Raw genomic sequence first — 22,474 nt, 5'->3', positions numbered from 1 at the left:
CTTTATACAGCCCAGCATCCTTCTGGCAGCAGCCACTGCCTTGTCACACTGTTTTTTCACTTTTAGATCTTCGGACACTATTACCCCAAGGTCCCTCTCCCCGTCCGTGCATATCAGCTTCTCTCCTCCCAACATATACGGTTCCTTCCTATTATTAATCCCCAAATGCATTACTCTGCATTTCTTTGCATTGAATTTTAGTTGCCAGGCATTAGACCATTCCTCTAACTTTTGCAGATCCTTTTTCATATTTTCCACTCCCTCTTCGGTGTCTACTCTGTTACAAATCTTGGTATCATCTGCAAAAAGGCACACTTTTCCTTCTAACCCTTCAGCAATGTCACTCACAAACATATTGAACAGGATTGGCCCCAGCACTGATCCCTGAGGGACTCTACTACTCACCTTTCCTTCCTTCGAGCGACTTCCATTAACCACCACCCTCTGGCGTCTGTCCGACAGCCAGTTTCTGACCCAGTTCACCACTTTGGGTCCTAACTTCAGCCCTTCAAGTTTGTTCAACAGCCTCCTATGAGGAACTGTATCAAAGGCTTTGCTGAAATCCAAGTAAATTACATCTAGCATATGTCCTCGATCCAGCTCTCTGGTCACCCAATCAAAAAATTCAATCAGTTTCATTTGGCACGATTTACCTTTTGTAAAGCCATGTTGCCTCGGATCCTGTAACCCATTAGATTCAAGGAAGTACACTATCCTTTCTTTCAGCAAAACTTCCATTATTTTTCCAACAACCGAAGTGAGGCTCACCAGCCTGTAGTTTCCTGCTTCATCCTTGTGACCACTTTTATGAATAGGGACCACATCTGCTCTCCTCCAATCTCCAGGAATCACTCCTGTCACCAGAGATTTGTTGAACAAGTCTTTAATAGGACTCGCCAGAACCTCTCTGAGCTCTCTTAGTATCCTGGGATGGATCCCGTCTGGTCCCATCACTTTGTCCACCTTCAGTTTTTCAAGTTGCTCATAAACACCCTCCTCCGTGAATGGCACAGAATCTACTCCATTTTCTCGTGTAACTTTGCTAGACAATCTCGATCCTTCTCCAGGATTTTCTTCTGTGAACACAGAACAGAAGTATTTGTTTAGCACATTCGCTTTCTCCTCATCATTTTCCACATATTGGTTCCCAGCATCTTTTAGCCTAGCAATTCCGTTTTTCATCTTCCTCCTTTCACTAATATATCTGAAAAAATGTTTGTCTCCCTTTTTTACATTTTTAGCCATTTGTTCTTCCGTCTGTGCTTTTGCCAGACGTATCTCTCTCCTGGCTTCTTTCAGTTTCACCCTGTAGTCCTTTCTGCTCTCCTCTTCTTGATTTTTTTTATATTTCACGAACGCTAACTCTTTCGCCTTTATTTTCTCAGCCACTAAGTTGGAGAACCATATCGGCTTCCTTTTTCTCTTGTTTTTATTGATTTTCTTCACATAAAGGTCTGTAGCCATTTTTATCGCTCCTTTCAGTTTAGACCATTGTCTTTCCACTTCACTTATGTCCTCCCATCCTAACAGCTCTTTCTTCAGGTACTCTCCCATAGCATTAAAGTCCGTACGTTTGAAATCTAGGACTTTAAGTATCGTGCGGTCGCTCTCCACTTTAGCCATTATATCAAACCAAACCGTTTGATGATCGCTACTTCCCAGGTGGGCACTCACTCGAACATTAGAGATACTCTCTCCATTTGTGAGGACCAGATCCAATATCGCTTTTTCCCTTGTGGGTTCCGTCACCATTTGTCTGAGCAGAGCCTCTTGAAAGGCATCCACAATCTCCCTACTTCTTTCTGATTCTGCAGACGGAACATTCCAGTCCGCATCCGGCAGGTTGAAATCTCCCAACAGCAGAACCTCCTCTTTCCTTCCAAACTTTTGGATATCCACAATCAGATCCTTATCAATTTTCTGCGATTGAGTCACAACTTTAATACATTGGTTGGGGTGTCACATTCTGTGCAAACAAATTTTCAAAGGGCAAAAAGCTTTCAAAGATTGACAGATTTTAAATCTTAGGCTTAATTATCATATTCTCTTATAATTTTTCTCTGTGGCTATGGAAGATTTTGAGTAAAAGAACTTGCTATAAATCTCCAAAACATTTCTGATGGAAAGGTATAATACATACTTGAGGAACAGAATCTCCCTCCACACAACTCCAAGGTCATTAAGGTCATCCCATGGAGTATCCCTAATGAAAACCCTCTAGAAAGGACACCATGCAGTGCAATATCCACCAGCAAGCCATCTCAGGAGTAGCTCCTACACTCTGGAATGCAGTCTTTGAAGTGTTTTGTGCTTAACACAAGACTATCTCTACTTCAGGAAGCAGGTGAAAGCTTGGCTTTTCACCCAAGCATTTAATGGAAGAAGAACTAAGTTGCTAGTCATAATCACACAAGCTGAGATTATATTCATGTACCTTTTTTTTTAGTTCAATAATCTTTATTGTGTTTCAGAACTTACAAAAATAAAAATAATAGTAATAATACATTGACCAGCTGCCCAAAAATGAACATAGTACAGAAATATAAATTCAACAGCCAGTATCAGTATAAAAGAAAATCAGTAACCATGAACCTAGACAGAAGTGAGCATTATAAAGCAGAACCCTTTTGTCTTCCCTCCACTTAAGGGCACTCAGCGCAAGAAGATGTTTGACAACCTTCTGTCGACGCAAGCAGCAAAACTCAACCACTCCATCTCCAACCTGCTGACGGCAACGGGCAACCTCAAAACATTCCGAAAAGAAATCAAAACCCTGCTTTTCAAAAAATTCATCCAGATATCTTAACCCCCCTTCCCCCTCCTCCCAGATAAATTCTCCCCCAAAACCTCCACTTAGATAATTGCTTCCTCTCCAAAACACCAACCAAGTATACAGATCCCTGAAATGTAATGTAATCTTATTTGTACTCTAACTGTAATCTATTTTTTATATCACACAGTAATGTACAGTCAATTTACTATCCAATTTGCAAGTTCTTCCGGAATTTATCCAGCTATCTCTCCTCTTTTGTAACCAAAAAAAAAAAAAGTTGCATCTTCACTGGAAATGTCCAGTCAGCTCTTTTGTAATCCGCCTTGAACTGCAAGGTATAGGCGGAATAGAAATCCCTAATGTAATGTAATGTACTTAATAATAACATAAGTCACACCTACAGGGCATTAAGTGAAATGAGCAAATACCACTTGTATAATATACTATATTAATTGGTCAATTACAAGGCAGTATAAATTTGTTTTTTACAATCACAGAGTACAGTACAACTAAGAGGGAAATAATCTGGTGAGTAAGGTATCCCACATTTTCTCAAACCGTCTGAGCGAGTTCTTCCATTTAGCAACTATTCGTTCATAAAGTGCATATAGGGCAAACTGTGTTCCACCATTCATGCACTTTTCTGACTTCACATGCAACTTTCTCTAAATTAGTCCCCTTATTTTCTAAGCTCTTGTTAACTCTATCTTATCTATCTTTATGTTTCATATTTCCTTTCACCCTATGCTACCTATTTAAAATGTTTTATTGCGTATTGTGTTGACATTGTAATGTAGCATACTATGCCGTACCTTGCATTGTTGTTTAAATATTTTGATGCTGCTTAATTGTCTATTGCCTATGTTTGATTTATTTTGCTCTGCATCGCCTTGTGCAAATTCCTTTAAAAAGTTAGTAATTAAAATCTCATAAATAAAATAAATGAATAAATATAAAATACTCTGAAATTGTGATTCTGGTATGCATACTTTTTAAATGCTTACTCCTTTATTACTGCTGTTTATTATAGGCTCTTTGCAGGTGATGAACAAGACCAGGAAGATCATGGAGCAAGGTGGAGCCACCTTCATCAATGCCTTTGTCACTACGCCAATGTGTTGTCCATCTCGATCTTCCATGCTGACAGGGAAATATGTTCACAACCACAATGTGTACACCAATAATGAGAACTGCTCTTCTCCAACCTGGCAGGCCACACATGAACCCCGTACCTTTGCAGTGTACCTCAACAACACAGGATATAGGACAGGTAAGACAGCCTCTTGACATGCATCATTTCTTCAAAAGAACGAGAAAGAAGTGAAACGGAACAGACGCACTTAGGGCTCCTTATACTAAGCTGCGATAGCGTTTTTAGCGTGCGCTAAACCCATGCTACGCGGCTAGAACAAACACCAGCTCAATGCTGGTGTTAGCGTCTAGCGCGTGCGTGCTAAAACCACTATCGCAGCTTAGTAAAAGGAGCCCTTAATAGCTGTTATTAGTCGGCAGTAGGTTAATGACAGATTTCAGCTGAAGTTTAAAACGTGAGCATAGGAAAATTTTATTTTCCTGTAAGAATTTTTAAATCCTAAAAAAATAAAATTATCTCTGTGTGGTGAACGAGACATGGCTGGATGGGAGCACAATCACACACGGCAATTGAAGAACCTGCTATTCAGACACGGTGGTCAATGTTTTGTTGACCGCTGCCAGCATTCTCCTTAGAAATTCAGTGCTGGGTTTATGCAGTCCTGTTTATGTGAGGTAGAGATATTTAAATCATTTTAAATACTGGGCCCATCATTTTCATTTTCTGACTATTGGCATGAATATTTCACAGAATATTCATATTTACTACTCTTATTTATCATTTCTATTGCACTGAAAGGCATACGCTGTACATTTAACATTCAATAGGCAGTCCCTGTAGAGATAGTCTCCATGAGCCAAGAAAGGCGAAAACAAAGAATTCACCAGCAACTCAATGGTTCATAAGAAAATAGTGGAACTGGAAATGCAACAATAGTCAAATTTCATAGTTCTCTATGATACTTTTGAAATTGTTTCCACTGAAATCTATGACAAAATCCCAACTCTGGGAATCTAGTCATTCTCCCCCCCCCCCCCCCCCCTCCACACACACACTTTTTAAAAACTAAGCTTTGGTAGAGGTTTCTACCACGGCCCAGAGTGCTAAATGTTCTGACACTGCTCCAACACTCATAGAATTCCTATGAGTGTAGGAGCATTTAACGCTCCAGGTCGGGGTAGAAACCTCTACCATGGCTTAGTTAAAAAAAAAATAAAAAAATGGGGGGGGGGGTAATCAGTTGTTACAGACAAGTAAAAGCCGAATTTCAACATTCTGTTCCATCTGTGCTCAATACATTCTCGATTGCTGATGCTATAAATGCTAACTCTCTCACCTTCTTGTATTTTGACCCATATATAAATTCAAGTCCTCAAACAAAGGACAACTTCTAAAGTTTCTAAACCACTTTTATAAAGCCTGTAAAAATGCCTTAAGCTCAAAAAATACAATTTAGGAGCATTATAAAATATCATCCGACAATATAGTCTTGAAAGGGGAACTAGAACACAAGGACTGGCTATGGGACACTAGTCATAGCTGTGGGATTTTGCAGGAGAAATTCATGTTTACATATCCATGCATTCATGAAGATAAGTTTTCTTTCCCTGCCCATATTTTTAAAGATCTGCTTGTTCCATAAGAGATTTTGAACACAAAAACCCAACGGAGGACTACAAAAATAATGGTAGACAAAAAAGTCTCCCCTCGCCCCAAAGGGTGGGGGGGCAGAGATGGTCCTGACAAATGCTAAGAATAAATTATATAGGTGAACGAGAAGAAGTCCTCAGTCTCATAGCCCGCAATGGGGAATCACAACCCCTTATGCACAGCTGCTTGCCACAATCGTACACCCAATAGGGTATTACATGTGAAACATCCCAGGACTAAACCCAAAGTTTTCTTTAATCAATTGCATTAAATAAATGTGCTAGATAGTGAAAAAAAGTAATATATTTAAAGTACAGGCCGTCCCTGTCCCCCAACCCGAGGGTACACAGTGTAAGCCTAACAAAAAAATCAAACAAGCTGGACAAAAACGCTAAATGCTGAAATAAGAGCGTGGAGGGGCATAATTGAAAGGGACGTCTAAGTCCGTTTACGTCCATTTCGCAAGTCGTCCAAAGTCAAAAAGAGCCTAAGTCCCATTTTCGAGATGTCCAATGTCTTTTGACTTTTGAAAATCATCCAATTATACGTCCTGAAGATCTGATCGTCTAAGCCGCTAAAACGTCGATCTTTAAAGCACATTTTCATCCAACTGTCCGTCCAAGTCCAAAATGCCTAGAACAAGCCCTGTTGGACAAGGGAGGGGCCTGCAAAGTGATGGACAGAACACCCAGACAGGGCACCTAAATAGTGGGGTACCTTACAGGGCACTGCTGTGAACCTCACAAACAGGGTGTCCGCCAAACCACCTCCAGAATCCCCTAGACCCACTTATCTACCACCCCAATAGCTCTTTTGGCTGCAGGAGCCACTTATATGCCAATAAAAAAGGGTTTTGGGGGTGTATAGGGCAGTGCACATGTTTAAGTATCTATGCAGTGATTACAGGGGCTTATGGGCATGGGTCCTCCTCTCTATGGGTCCCTAACCCACCCCCAAGATGACTTAAGCTGCCTCTGTGCTGGACGACTAGGCTTTCCTATGCCAGGCAGCCAGGTGATGATGGTCTGGAGGCTGAATTTTAAAGTTGTGATTAAAATTTTTATTGGGGTGGGGGGGGGTCGGTGACCACTGGGGTTGTGTGTGGGGGTCTGTTTTATGTGTTTTCAGTGCATATCTGGTGAGTTTAGGTGGGTTTTTGTGACTTAGACCATGTTTCAAATGGTCTAAGTCACAACGTCCAAGTTCCGTCGATCGTGGGCTGTATCACTTTTGGTTACACATGCTGTACGACTAAGTCTAAGCCAGCCCACGTCCCGCCCAACTCCTGCCCTCAACATGCCTCCCAAAATGCTTTGGACGTTGAGCAGCACTATGAGGGCCTAAGTCGTTTAGAAATACGTCCAAAACCTGGTTTGATTATCGGTGCTTGGACGCTTTTGGGAAATGTTCGTCCAAGTGCTGACTTAGGCCAGTTTTTGGACGTTTTTCTCTTTCGATTATGAGCCCCATAGTACTTATCTCTCCCATCAAAGTGAGGAGTATGCTCAGTAGAACTGCATGCTTCTAGTGTCCGATGGGGCTCCGTTTCAAAGGTCCAAAAAACCCCTTCTTCAGGAACTAGCATGGCTGTGTCTGCTCGCTCAAAGGAAAATTGTCCCAGCAGATTGTAGAAAGACAGGTTTGAAAAATGGAGCTCTGGTCGCTGTGTACTCTCGGGTTGAGGGACAGAGACGGCCTGTTCTTTAAATATATTACTTTTTTCACTATCTAGCACATTTATTTAGTGCATTTGATTAAAGAAAACTTTGGATTTAATCCTGGGATGTTTCACATGTAATGCCCTTTTGGGTGTACGATTGTGGCAGCTGTGCATAAGGGGTTGTGATTCCCCATTGCAGGCTGTGGGACTGAGGATTTCTTCCCATTCACCTATATAATTTATTCTTAGCATTTGTAAGGACCGTCTCTGCCCCCCCCCCCCCTAACCACCACCACCACCCTTTTGGGTGAGGGGAGACTTTTTTGTTCTATAAGAGACATTTGTTAAGTTTTGAAAGGTTGAATGACTTGCTATGTTGGTTAAATCAAATAAATGCTGAATTTGTAGGAAAATCTGTATAGTTTTCTTTTTAAAAGGTAATATATTTTCAGCTTCACAGGCATAGATGATAGACTAAAGGTATCTAATTGTCATTTGATATGTTAGATTTATGTTTAATTTATTTCTTGTCTCTGCAATCAAAGGCACTCTAGGAGAGATATATCTTAATTATAATACTGTATAACATTCAAAGTGCACCAAACACAAAAAAATATAACACAACTAATACGATAAATTAAAAACCCATAAAATAACAATGAATATCAAATACAGTAAAATCTTGTTTTGCGAGCATAATTCGTTCCAGTAGCATTCTTGTAATCCAAAGCACTCATATATCAAAGCAAATTTCCCCATAAGAAATAATGGCAACTCGGACGATTCGTTCCACAACTCAAAACTTTAATACAAAATACTATACATTGTATTGCAAGACCTCGCTCATCTAGAACAGTCACTACACTACCGCAGCGTCAGAGAGAGAAGAACTATCGGCTCAGTTGTGATGTGTGTATACTGTATGTACTTTTATTGCAAGACATTGCTTGTATATCAAGTTAAAATTTAATAAAATGTTTTGCTTGTCTTGCAAAACACTTGCAAACCAAGTTACTTGCAATCCAAGGTTTTACTATATAAGATAACAAAACCATAACACAAATACATAAAATAGAATAAAACTCAGCTACAAGTTCATATTATAAACTTATGACAAACTGGAGTTAAATCTGCAGTGTGCCATCAAAACCAGTTGTACTATGATCTTTCAGAGAAAATTGCATAGCCTTTTTCAAAATATTGATTAGGCGAATGCTTCAGAAAATAAATGCATTAAGGTCCCGATTCACTAAGATTTTCTTCCACATAGATACAGAAAAGAATACAACCCTGAGTAACTGAAATCCTAAGCTGGCTTCACTAGCAGAGGGTAAAATGTATTTAGATGGGCTTTTTATACAAGATACAGTGCCAGCTCTTTAATCCTGTTGGCAATCAATGTCATTCCACACATATTCACTGCAGTTTGGGAAATTCATAAACTCATTTCACTGGGAACATGTGCCAGTTTTAAAGGGCTGGCTTTGATTTTGAAGAATTTATCTTGCATGAAGCTTTTGGATGTGCTCTTTAAGTCTACTGTATAGATGTCTGCTGGTTCACAGTCATAAGCGCGCGGGACAAAGCCGAGCAGACAATTAAGCGCAAGATTCCAGCGCACTGCCGTAAAAGTTTATTTTAAAGAGCTCTGAGGGGGGGTGAGGGGGTAACCCCCCCCCCCAGTTTTCTTAATAGTGTTTGTACTGCCATTGGGGGGGTTGGGGGGTTGGAACCCCCCATTATAGAGGAAACTTAACTTTTTCCCTATTTTTTTAGGGGAAAAGTTAAGTTTTCTGTATAATATGGGGGTTATACTCCCACACACCCCCATGGCAGTGCAAACACTATTAAGTAAAGTGGGGGATTCCCCCCACACCCCCTCGGAGCTCTTTAAAATAAACTTTAACGGCGGCATGCTGGAGTCTTGCGCTCAATTGTCTGCTCTCTAATGTCGGCACAGCTTTGTCCAGTACACCTTTGTCCCATCACCGTCTCTGCTATACAACTTCTGTTCTCAGCTATTCATATTGCTATTCTTTCTTTATATTATAAAACCATCTTCTAATAACCAAAACCCTCTAGTTTTCTGCTGTATTTTGACTGAATAAACATGTTGTATAATTTTTTCTCTAATGAATCTATAATGATTAACTGTTGCATTAGTAAAAGCATGATTTTAACCTTTAATCATTAAGGACCCCTTTTATCAAGCTGTGTTAGGGGTTGTTTTATTTCGCCGCAGTGGCTGGTGATTAAAAAAAACCCTAACAAGGCTTGATAAAAAGGGGGCCTAAATAAAAAAAAAAACAAAATCATGCATGAAAAAAGCTCAGAATTCAAAGATTTGTTTTGTAGAATCCAGCTCTCTATTCTTACATCAAGTTTCAAGTTTTTATTAGACTTTGATGAATCGCTTATTTAGTTTTACTAAGCGAGATACAAAAATCAAAAATTATTAAATATAAACATATATTTACAAACATGAGTTAAACGTGGCCCTTATTAGAAGCTCTATTTGTGTTTTGCACATCTTAAAACTGATTTTTAGACATTCCATATTGTATGGACATCCAAATCCTGATTTTATAAAGCCAGGATATGGACATTAAAAAATGTAAATACATCCTTATGGCAAAGAGGCAGAGTCTGGATATATTTTGGGTGGGACTAGAAAGGGGCCAAAATATGGATGTCCAGTTCTCAGTTCAGGACAGGAAAGGAGATCACTATCTAAGATTACTGAAGCAACTATACACACACAATTACAGGACTTCGTAGCTAAATCCGAGGCATTACAGCCCCACCAAAGGGCATTCCGTCACTATCGTAGTATGGACTGACATGATAGGAATTACCACTTATATAGAGCAAGCTTTTGATAATTTTAAAAAGATTCTGATGATATTGTCAGCCTAGCATTGCTAGCAGTCAGCATTTTCTGTTGGCCTAACCAATGTCAGCAGAGGCCTATGGGACATTATATCAATCTGACTCTGGAAAATGCTCCTGCACAGAATTCACATACATTAAGCATCCAGCCAGACTGGATTGTTTATCAAGAAGATAAGCTACTTGAATGGGACAAAGAAGCCAGAGACTAATCCCATCTACCATTCCTGTAAGTGTTACACCTTCCTTATCAATTAAACTAACCATTGTTTCAAAGAGTTTACAAATTATAAACAGAAAGATACTGGGAAATACAATAGTTTCTATTTTTAGAATAAGATTCCAACGTATAAAAGCCTCCTCTCTGCAACACCCCGCTTTCCCTCTCTGGAACCTGAAGCCTGAACTTCCCCCCCCCCCCCCTTTCTCTCTCTCTGGAACCTGAAGTCTGGACCATCACCCCCTCCCCTCTCTCTATCTCTCTTTCCTCTGGACTCTGTAATGCAGGTAAACTGTCCTCTCTCTCTCTCCTGGCACACACATACGAGCAGTCTTTGAATCCACTCTGTATTTGTGAAGCTTATTTATATTTCTTTCTGTAGAATTGTAACCCAATATATGCTTGATGTATCTTTATAAATCTTGCTTTTCTGTAATAGTAAGCCTATTTCTGCACATTATATTCTTTATGTAATCACTTCTGGCTGTGCTTGTCATTTCATTTTACTTCCTATTGAATCTTCAATGAGGGTATTGTGCCCGGGGCCTGGCGGATTGTAAAGCCGCAACATTATATCATTGGGGCTTATTTGCTTCAACATTACCCCTCCAAAACCTTACATTTGGGGGGGGGGTTAATCCTTACAATATCACTAGATGTATCCTCTGCTGTTGACATTGTGGATTATTCTTTGTTACTTCTACGATTACAAGAACTAGGCATAGGAGTTGGAATGGTGGGGGGAACCCCACTTCTTGCGAGGCTGGGAGCTTGGTTCCGGCCAGCGTGCCTCACTAATGCGCCCCTGCCGGCATCTACTTCTCCCTCCTCCCTCCTGCCTACTCACCCACCTGCCGCGTTTAACTTCGTAGAAAAACACTGTGCCGCACTGCCACTAGCCTCGGCGTCTTCTCTCCACTGTGGCACACCCTCTCTGACAACTTCCTGTTTCTGCTAGGGCGGGCTGCAGTGGAGAGAAGACGCCGAGGCCAGCGGGAGTGCGGCACAGCGCTTTTCTATGAAGTTAAACGTGGCGGGTGGGTGAGCAGGCAGAAGGGAGGAGGAGGGGAAGGAGTAAATGCTGGCAGGGGCGCGTTGCAGAGTTCCAACAAGCAAGCACGCTGGCTGATAGCTAGGTGTAGAAGGGAGGAGCATATGGGACTGGGGGAAGGGAGAGATATGGACAGAGGAAGGAGAGATGGACATGAGGGGAAAGGGAGAAATGGATGTGGAGGGGGCAAGATGGGGAGAGGGAGAGAGATTCAGGGAGGGGACAGAAGAGGTATGGACAGAGGAAGTAAGAGAGGGAGAGATGGACATGAGGGAAGGCAGGGGAGGGGAAAGGGAGAAATGGATGTGGAGGGGCAAGATGGGGAGAGGGAAGGAGATTTGGGAAGGGTACAGAAGGAGGAGAGAGAGATGGACAACTTGGGAAAGCAGAGAAGGAAGAGAAGACATGGCTAGGAAAATGTGGAGGCAATATGGACTGGGGACTGTGAGACATGAGAGATGTCATACTTGGGAGCACACAGATGGAAATGTATGCAAGAGGGAGGAATGTTGGACATGGTGGTGGAGGTAATGGAGGAAGAGATGTGGCATGGATCTGGAGAGGGGTGATAGAAGCAGAAATGTTGGACATGGGGCTGGTGGGCAGGGGCAAAAGATGCTGCACATAGTCCCGGTGATAAGAGAGGGAGACATATTGGATGTGGCAGTAGAGGGGGTGGGAGAGAGGCACCCTGTATCCCTCTGTCTTTATTTCCCCACTCTCTTTGCAGCAAGGGAGGGAATGAGAGAGAGAGGGAGGGAGGAAGATGTTGCACATGGGGGTGGAGGAGAGAGGAAGAAATGCTGTGCAGTGGTGGGGAGGGGAAAAAGAGTGCACTTTTTGTAGTTTAATTTTGTGGTTACCATTGTGTATTATTAGTAAGGTTATATTGTGTGTATATGAAAAATGAATGGAAGAAATGGTATTTACAATTAGTACTATTATTATGGGAGTAAGGTCTGGGGAGGAGCTTGGGCAGGATCTAGGGCAGAGTTCTTGGGCCTCCCCCAAAACAAAAAACGTTCCACTGCCTATGGAACTAGGTATTTAGAATTTAGTATTAAAATGGTTTGGATCATATCTTGAGAATTATCCAAATACAGTGATGCCTTGGAATCCGAACTTAATCCGTTCCAGAACCCCGTTTGAGTTCCAAGACAATTTTTCCCATTGAAAATAATAAAAACTGGATTAATCCGTTCCTGAGTCCCACAATACACTGGATTTTAAAGTAAATATTAACAAACTAGTCATTAAGCCTGTTACATTAACGGGTGCTAGAATACTGTTCACCCTCTATGTTGCCCTTTCCATTCACTGCCCTCTCTTCTCTTGCCATCCAGTGTCCGCCCCCTCTCTCTCTGTCCCATATGGCCTCTCTCCATCTCCTCTTTCCTTTTCCCTTGGTCTGGCATACCTTCCTCCTTCCCTCCATGCCCTGCCATCTGTTCTTCCCTCCAAGCCACTCTTCCCTGTGCTCACTTTCCTCCTTCAACTACTTCATCGGGCAACAGCAGCATTCACAATTCATTGCTGTTGCTGGCTTCAGGTATTCCTCTCTGGCGGGTCCTGTGTTCATGAAGTAGGCAGGAGCCGCCAGAGAGGAAGGCCTGAAGCCGCAACAGCAGCGAATTGTAAACGCTGCTGCTGCCTGAAGCACCCGAGGCAGACGGTTCTCTCCCCTCCCAGCCCAACCCCCGCTGACTTTGCGACCCTCCCGGCGAGATGACTATAATAGCAAACCTCCCTCCAGCGTTGGCAGCCGCAGCACATTAAACAGGCTGGTTCGCGGCTTTCTTCTGCCATTGAGTCTATCTGTCGCGTCATTGATGGCATCATTAGTGACGCGGCAGAGGGACTCAACTTGCTCTAGAAGCCTGGGCCAATCAGGCCTTAGACTTAGTGGGGATGGGCAGACCCGCTATGCCTAAGGCCTGATTGGTCCAGGCTTCTAGAGCCTGGGCCAATCAGGCCTTAGGCTTCGGCGGGATGGGCTGGGAAGGGGCGGGCCCGCCTCATTTCGACGAGGCGGGCCTGCCGGCTGGACGGGCAAGACCCGTCTGGCCTTAAGAAAAGATTAGTTTGGTGGGGTGGAGGTTTGGGGGCTGTTAGCGCCGGGGGGGGGGAGGGTGCGTCTTTTGGGCAGGAGGGATTGGGCACCCTCCTGCCAGTGATCGATATTGTCGGGGGGGAGGGTGCGTCTTCGGGCAGGAGGGATTGGGCACCCTCCTGCCAGCGATCGATATTGTCGGGGGGGGCATCTTCTGGCAGGAGGGTTTGGGCACCCTCCTGCCAGCGATCGGTAGTGTCGGGGGGGGGGGGGGGTCGGTAGTGTCGGGGGGGATCTTCTGGCAGGAGGGTTTGGGCACCCTCCTGCCAGCGATCGGACAGGCGGCCGCGGCCCGCTATACTTATAGCGGCAGAGAGATCCCTTGCCACAATAAGTATAGCGGCCGCGTCTACTTACAATGTAGACCAGCATTTTGCTGGCCTACATTTTAAGTGTTTCTTCCTCTACTAGGGAGACGCGTAGGGCCGCCTTAGGCGAGTTTAGGCGTCTTGCGGGTCTCCCTAGGCTCCAGGAGGCACCTTCAATATAGGCGGCCTGCCTGGGGAGCATTTTTTTTTTAAACGTGCATCCCGATTGGCTGATTAGACAGCTGTAGGACGCCTAAAGCTGCCTAAAATCGGGACGCACTTTGGAGAATCAGGCCCTAAATATCTTATGAACTTCAGATCTCACAAGGTAGTAAGATGGTCATTTTTCAAATTATGTCTTAGATCAGTTCACTCACTACTTTTCCCAAAAGATTTGAGCATATTGATACATTTCCTAGTGATCCAACAGATCGATTACTGTAACTTACTTTATGTGGGTGTACGTCAGAAGGATAGTCGAAGACTTCAAATGATTCAAAATGCAACCATTCGAGTGATTTACAATTTACGTAAATTTGATCATGTAACCTCCTTTATGAAAGAAGCACATTGGCTACCTATGAATCATCAAATTACTTATAAAATTCTTTTGTAGACTTCTTTTTTTTTTCTTTAGTTCAAAAATTTTTTTTAAGTTTCAAATAAGGCAATAACAAGAAAGTAGAACAATCTGCGAAGTGTACATACCATGGTGTATAATGACATATAACAAACATAAAGGCATACATGAGTATAGGAAAAATACAAAATAGGTGTATCGTATACAAGTTATATAGTAGCTGAGGTAAGGCATCATTGATTTTGGTATGTTTTTACTTATTTTATGAATGTTGCTATTTGTAAGTCGCCTGTAATAAGCAGTTGAGAATTTGTTAAATAAATAAATTGATGTAATTAAGACGCTATATCTAGACCAGTGGTCTCAAACTCAAACCCTTTGCAGGGCCTCATTTTGGATTTGTAGGTACTTGGAGGGCCTCAGAAAAAATAATGTTTTATTAAAGAAATTACATAAGGTAAAACTCTTTATAGTTTATAAATCTTTCCTTTTGGCGAAGGGCTCCTTTTACTAAGGTGCGTTAAGGCATTAACGCGTGGAATAGCGCTCGTTGAATTGCCATGCACGCTAGACCTTAATGGCAGCATTGAGCTGGCGTTAGTTCTAGCCACGGAGCGTGCAGTGTAGCACGCGGTAATATCCTGCGTGCGCTAGAAACGCTAGCACACCTCAGTAAAAGGAGCCCTAAGTCTTAATAATCATATTGTAATTTATAGCTAAAGGGGCATATGATCAAGAAACTGTTTTATTTTACTTTTGTGATTATGATAAACATACTGAGGGCCTCAAAATAGTCCCTGGCGGGCCGCATGTGGTCCCCAGGCCACGAGTTTGAGATCTAGCAAGTGGCGACCATAAATTTCTTTTGTTGACTTTTAAAACATTAAGGGCTCCTTTTATGAAGGGGCGCTAGCGTTTTTACCGCCTGCTCAAAAGGAGGTGGTAGCAGCTAGTGCGTGCGGCAATTTAATGTGCGCTATTCTGCGCTTTAAGCCCCCAGCGCACCTTCGTAAAAGGAGCCCTAAATGCAGGAGAATCTTTATATCTTTTAATTCCATATATGCTATTGTCCATTGAGATCAGAGAAACTCAAAATCTTCTTTCAGTTCCAACATATTGAGGAATAGTTCATGAATATGTTAGGGCTGCAATTTTCTCAGTAACTGGTCCTAAACTTTGGAATTCTTTACCATTATCTTTAAGATTGTCGAATTCTTTAGACAAATTTAAGACTGATCTTAGAACATTTTTATTTGCAGATGCTTATATAACATAATAATACATTTGTCAATAAAAAAGTATACAGTAGATTAATTTGCACTGGAGGAGCCATGCAGAGCACAAGATTACCAAATTATATTTACATTCCCTATCTTTTACTTTAAAAATTGTAGTTCAACTTCTAACCTTAGACTCACGTACATGTGACTTGTTTGAATTTGTTTATTGAGTCTATTACAGAATTTTAGATTGTAAGCCACCCAGATTACCAATGGTGCAAGATAGTAAGATTTTAATAAACTTGGATTGTTATTTAAACCTGGTATGTGGCAGGTGCTCTGATTCAGCAGCTGTCCATTGGAGGAATCAAGGCAAGTCATCACCTTAAGCCCCCCAGTGGGTACTGTCCCCCACCCTGCCCCAAATACAAAACGGCGTTTCAGACAAGAGAGCTTCTCGTCTGCTTTATTGGAGATTTTTGCATGATTATTCCATTTGGTTCCTGACACACTACGTACTGCACAACTTGGACCCCTGAGGAAGAAGTGTTTTTCGAAACACGGACCGTGTTGGGTCCGGTACGCATGACAACAAGAACCATTTTTTGGATACAATCATTTTATTGAGGTTTTTATACATGCTTTTATATATGAGTTTATGACTTTTATTGAATAAATTCCTGCCTGCAGTTTTGTTTTCCTGCTTTGCATTTTTTACTTCGGTTTCTGTTGGTTTCTTTTTGTTTTTACATTCAGGTACTCAAGCATTTCTCCCTCTCTGTCCCTGCAGGCTCACAATCTATCTAATGTACCTGGGGCAATGAGAGGATTAAGTGACTTGCCCAGGGTCACAAGGAGCAGTGTGGGTTTGAACCCACAACCTCACAGTATGAGGCTGTAGTTTTAACCACTGCACCATACTCTCCTCTGAAGTCATTAAACAGAAGAGGAGGAAATCTCTTGTATACGTTTTTCAAAATGTACTGGATCAAAAAAAAATATCATTGTTATTCTTATAGGTAAAAAGACATTTACAATAGTAAAAGAAACCTCTATCAAGGCTTAGTAAGGGGGGAGGGGAGAGATAGTGAATGACTCATGACGGCAACAGATGAGTCTCTTGAGAAGAGTTGATGAACTTGTAAAGAAAAATCGGAAGATCATTCAAAGCATTACATGCAACCCTGAAAACTTTGAAAGAACAATTGAGAAGAGTTTGGAAGCACAAGAATATAATAATAATAATAACTTTATTTTTCTATACCGCCATAGTCAGGCGACTTCTAGGCGGTTTACATTGCAAGAAGGCTGGACATTCAGCGAATAATAAGAGGTCTCAATACAGTACAATAGGTCAACATATAATACAGTACAATGAGTCTATGTACAATACAGTACAATGTAATGCAACAAGTCTAGATACAATACAATATAATAGATCTAAATACAATACAATACTTAAGTCTTGATAAGTCTTAATACAATACCATACAATGAGTCTAAATATAATACAATAGTGTCGAAGGGAAAGTTACGTACAGATTGGTGTTCAGAGGGTAGAGAATATCTGAGTATTTTTTTTTTTTTTTTTTTAGAACTTCCATTTGAATTGGAGTTCTAGGAACAGCGAATATATGAGTACATGAGGAGCTTCTTGAGGGAGAGAAAGAAAGGCGTTTTCAGGGAGGGGAGTCCTAGAGAGGCAGGGGACAATTTTAGTCAGTGAATTTTGCGAATAGGGCGGTTTTGATCGATTTGCGGAATGCACTGTAAGACAGATTGGGTTTGTTTATGTAGTTTTTCAGCCAGACTTGCTGTCTGTTTGCTTGGAACTTGAAGGTTCTATCCAGGAATGATTTGTATCTGCAGCCAGTAATCTTTGGGTATGCAAAGATGTTTTTGTTTCTGGTCGCTCGTGTGGGGTTGTGAAGGATGAAGTGAGTTTGTAGGTATGAAGGTGCTAGTCCCCAGGCTTGTCTGAAACAGGTGCAGGCAAATTTGAATAGTATTCGTGCTTCAATTGGAAGCCAATGCAACTTTTTATAGTAGGGGCTGATGTGGTCGTTTTTTCTTAGTCCGAAGATTAGTCGAACGGCGGTGTTTTGTAATAATCTCAGTTTTTTAATTGTTTTTTGTGGTATGCCCAGGTAGATGATGTTGCAGTAGTCAAGGATGGATAAGATCAGTGCCTGTACCAACAACCTGAATGATGTTGGGTCAAAGTATTTTTTTATGGTCCTTAGTTTCCATAGCGTGTAGAAACATTTTTTCACTAGTGCGTTTGTGTGGTCAGTCATAGTTAGGTGTGTGTCTAGAGTGATACCGAGTATTTTTATGTTTTTGGAAATTGGGTACTCGTGATTGTTTATTTTTATCGATGTTCTTGTAATTTTGTCATTAGGGCTAGCCAGAAAGACTTTTGTTTTTTCTGCGTTTAGTTTTAGTTTGAAATTAATGGTCCATTTATCGATTTCGGTCATTACGTTTGAGAGCTTGTCTACAATTTCTTTTGTGATGTCATTTAAGGGGATTAGAATGGATATGTCGTCTGCGTAAATGTAGTGTATTAAATTTAGTTTTTGTAGGAGGTGACTTAAGGAGGCGATATAAATATTGAAAAGGGTGGGAGATAGTGGGGAACCTTGAGGCACGCCTGAAGGGTTTTTCCATGGTTTGGAATAATTACCATTGCTGATTACTTGATAGGATCTGTTTGTTAGGAATTCTTTGAACCAGTTCTTTGCTTTTCCAGAGATTCCCATCACTTCAAGGCACAGTAGCATGATTTCATGATCTACCAGGTCGAACGCGCTGCTAAGGTCTAATTGTAGGATTAGTGCGCTTTTGCCTTTGCTAAAGAGGTCATAAAGGTGGTTTAGTAAGGAGGCTAGGACAGTTTCTGTGTTGTATCCTTTCCTGAATCCTGATTGGTGTTCACTAAGGATGTTGAATTTGTCTAGGTAGTTTACTAGTTGAAGGTTGACCAATCCTTCCTGTATCTTTGTGAAAAGAGGAATGCTTGCTATGGGTCTGAAATTGGATGTCAGAGCTGAAGAGGTTTTGTGATCTTTGGGGATTGGGGTGATTAGTATGTGTCCCAGTTTTTTGTTTAGTGTTCCACTTGTGAGGGTGGAAGTTAGCCATTCAAATAGTTCCTTTTTAAATTTTGGAGGAGCAACTATCATTATTTTAGGGGGACATGCATCAAGTAGACAGTTAGATTTAGTGTATTTGTTGAATAGGTTTAGGAACTGATGCCAATCTGGGTACTCAAGGTGGTCCCATATCATGTCGACTCTGGTGTCTTGGTCGTGAGGTTCGAGGTATTGAAGAGCATTTGTTATGGTAGTGGGTAGAGTTGCTCTTAGGTCAGCAATTTTATTTTGAAAGAAGTTGGCTAGGGTTTGTGCTGATGGGGTGGGTTCATTGTCCTTTTTCAGTATTTGTGTTGTATCGGTTATTGTTTTTACTAGTTTGAACAACTCTTTGCTGTTTATTTTTGATGTACCAATTTTTTTTGCATAGTGCTTGGTGCGTTTTTCTTTGATCATATTTTTGTATGTTTTCATTTTTTGTTTCCAGTTTGTCCTGTCTGACTCATTGTTTGTTTTTTGCCAGATTCTCTCCATTTTTCTTAGTTCCTGTTTGGTGGTTAGTAGTTCGCAGTCGAACCATTCATTTGGTGGTCTATTTTTCTTTTTGTATGTTTTATATGGTGCTATTTGGTCTAGGAGATCTTTGGTGTAAGTTTCCCATCTTGTAGGGAAATACTGAGTTTCGTTGGTTATGGGATGTAACTCATAGTGGGTCCAGAATTCTGTTGGGTTGATAATGCCCCGGCTGGTAATTGTGTTCGTGTTGACGTTTTTGTGTTTTTGTTGTGTGTTCTGTTTTAGCCAGTGTAGATTGAATTTGCCAATGAAGTGGTCTGACCAGACGCATTTTTCCCAGGGTCCTGGGTAGTATTGTATTTTGGGATCTATTATTTCTTTGTGGGACAAGGTGATTAAGTCTAGTTTGTGTCCTTTTTCATGGGTTATTTCTGTGTCTGGGTTAGGAAAGTCTAGTGATATTAGGAAGTTGGCGATTTCGGTTATTTCAGGTTTTGTCTGTTGCTCTAGATGTGTGTTTATGTCTCCCAGAAGCAGGTTGTATGGTCCTTTTAGGGTGGATAGGGTAAGGAATTCGGCGAATTCCTCTTTAGCGTTTGACCATTTTTTGGGAGGGATATAGAATAAAGTTGTAATTAGTGATTCTTCTAACTGTGCGTTTGTGATTTTGCAAGTTAGTATTTCAAGGTTTTCAGACGATTTGGAGTCGGTCTTGATGTAGTTGAAGTGGTCTTTTAGGACGATCGCTAGTCCTCCTCCTTTTTTCCAGTTTCTTGATAGTGGAATGATTTTGTATCCCTGAGGTAGGATTTCTTTCATGATTGTGTCATTGTCAGAGATCATCCATGTTTCTGTCAGAAACAGGAGATCTGGTTTTGTTTGTAGTATCCAATCATTTATTATGTGTGCTTTGTTTCTCACCGAACGGGTATTTAGGTAGTATCCCTTAATGTTTTCAAAGCTGTTTATTGTGGGGATTTCAGAGTGTGTTATCTTTCTTAAGTTTCTGTTGCAGATCTTGTTCCTGTGAGGTTTGCGGTGTTTGCGGGTGGTGTTTAGTACTGTGATTTGATGGAGGTCTTGTTTTGGCAGGTTTTGTAGGAGTTGGAGAGGGTTGGAGGACTTGGTTACTTCGACTGGTCTGAGCCAGGAGATGGGGTAGGTGTGCATGGGTTGGGGGGGGTTGTCTTCATTGCCCCAGCATTTAGAGCATAATAGGTATAGTATCCCAAAGAGTAGTAGCTGTTTGTTGCAGATTGCCATGTTGAGGTAAAAGGTGTGTGGTTTGGGTTGGGAGAATTAGGGACTGTTGCCTGGCTGGGTGTGGCAGTCAGCGAGCAATGGAAATGGGTAGAGGTAGAAAGAAATTGGATGAGAAGACAGAGTGAGTTGGAGGTAAGGGGGGGGGAGTTGAATTGAGAGGGTGGGTTAAGTAAGAGGAGAACTTTCGGTGAGAAGAAGGAAATCTATTTGCAAATGTTTTGTTGCATGCAGTAAAAAATACCACAAAAGCAATTGTGAAGATGGGTCTCGCAGTCTTAACCCCATTTACCAAACCACCCAGACTTTGTGCCTTGCGATTTCCATCATTTTCTAAAATTGAATGCATTTGAGCTTTATGTACCATATAGGGGAAGATCTGTGCTGATTCTGTCTGCAAGAATAGAGAGAAGAAAAGCAGTTCCAAGGAATGGAGAACAGTCAATAATTTCAGAGGGAGGAAAGGGTGAGGCTACTACTGTCACAAGGAGGACAGAGCAAGATCCCTTCCAAAGAAAGGATAGTTCCATTTTGACTCAGCCTGGACTAAAATGTGAAAATGCCCAGTCTGAGCCCTAAATTGCTTATCCAAAAATTAATGGGTATAGATATAAGACCTTCTTAGATAGGACCCTAGCATTTCAAGCTGGTAGGCAACAATCTTGGTTAGGTAAATGTATTCAGCAAGCTATGTTATCCTATTGCAGTTTTCAGAAATTATTTAAGACCACTTTGTTCGATAAGTTTATTACTTAGTGAGTTTTATTATTGAAATTCTATTTTAGAAATATTTGTATTTTTTACTGTATTATTGTATTTCACTGATTGTCCAGCTCTTTTTAGTGTAAACAACCTAGAATTTTTGGTTATGGCGGTATAAAAGAATAAAATTGTTACTATTATCATTATTATTAAATCTGGCAAGCAATGAACATGCACTCTAACACATTAGGATTAATTCTGTTTTCCTTTTTATTTTGATACTGTAATTGTCTCCTACACCTTCAATCTTCCAGTTCAATCAGCATTGGCTTCTGTTTAGGTTATGGTGCCATAAGCCTTCATTCACAGCTATCTGGTGGGGAGGGGGAGCCCCTTATTTTATAACACCCAACTAGCTCAGCCCTTTCAGTATCTCCCTCTGGAACACACTTCACCAAGATGCTGTGAATGATGCCTATGAGGATTCAAGTTCAGTTCCTTTACATGGCACTTGCCAGCCTGGGCCAAAATTTTATAAAATATCTCAATACATTTCACTTGCTGTTCCTCTTGCTTTAATTAACTATTTGCCATAGATGCAATGTATCTATAAAGTGTCTCATCTGTAATGTTATGTCATTAAAAGTTTGTTAACTGGACCGCTTTTTAAATTTTTTATTATAAAAATGCGTGGAGGGGCATAATAAAAAAAAAAACCGGCCAAGTCCCCTTTTCGCCTAAGGCCCTAAACATTGAAAGTAGAAGCAGGGAAAATGTCCATTATCAAAAAAAAGTCCAAAAGGAGGGTTTTTTTAAAAAAAAATAATGGCCTGCCTCTACGTTCAGCTGTTAAAACACCCAGACCACCACTACGTCTAAGCTTACACCATATAATCAACCTAAAAAAAGCCTAAGTCCCAAACGCCCAAAACAAGGGCTTTTAGGCGAAGGAGAAGCCAGTCCTTCGCTTAAAAGCTGGATTCTGTAACCTGTGTCTGTCAGAAACAACACTGGTTACAGAATCCACCACCCCCTCCTACAACGATCCGGGCAGGAGGGAGCCCAAGTCCTCCTTCCCCGGTGAGCCACAAACCCCCCCCCAACAAGATTGGGACAAGAGGGAGCCCAAGCCCTCCTGCCCCGGTGATCCACGACCTCCCCCCCCCCACTGATTACGATCGGGCCAGGAGGGATCCAAGCCCTCCTACCCAGGCGACCCCCCTACCCTCCACACCCACTAAGATGCAGGAGGAATCCCAGGTCATCCTGCCCTTGACGCAGCCCCCCTCCCACGATCGCCACCCTGAACCCCCAATTACCCCCCCCCCCAATCGGCCCATCCGTGTG

At 41.6% G+C, this 22,474-nt stretch overlaps 1 protein-coding gene across 5 annotated transcripts in view; it reads left to right on the top strand.

Moving 5' to 3' along the window:
- The window catches only part of SULF1 (sulfatase 1), a 245,651-nt gene that overhangs the window by 108,518 nt on the left and 114,659 nt on the right, over positions 1-22,474 (top strand). For all 5 annotated transcript variants that reach the window (XM_033934433.1, XM_033934434.1, XM_033934437.1 and 2 more), the window contains one exon: positions 3,804-4,043. In XM_033934433.1, the coding sequence (XP_033790324.1) occupies positions 3,804-4,043 (240 nt within the window). The remainder of the gene's footprint in view (positions 1-3,803; positions 4,044-22,474) is intronic.

Source organism: Geotrypetes seraphini, chromosome 2 (assembly GCF_902459505.1).
Source record: "Geotrypetes seraphini chromosome 2, aGeoSer1.1, whole genome shotgun sequence".
Lineage (NCBI taxonomy): Eukaryota > Metazoa > Chordata > Amphibia > Gymnophiona > Dermophiidae > Geotrypetes > Geotrypetes seraphini.
Note: the sequence above shows the minus strand (reverse complement) of the source record. Positions and strands in the feature narration are given on the sequence as shown.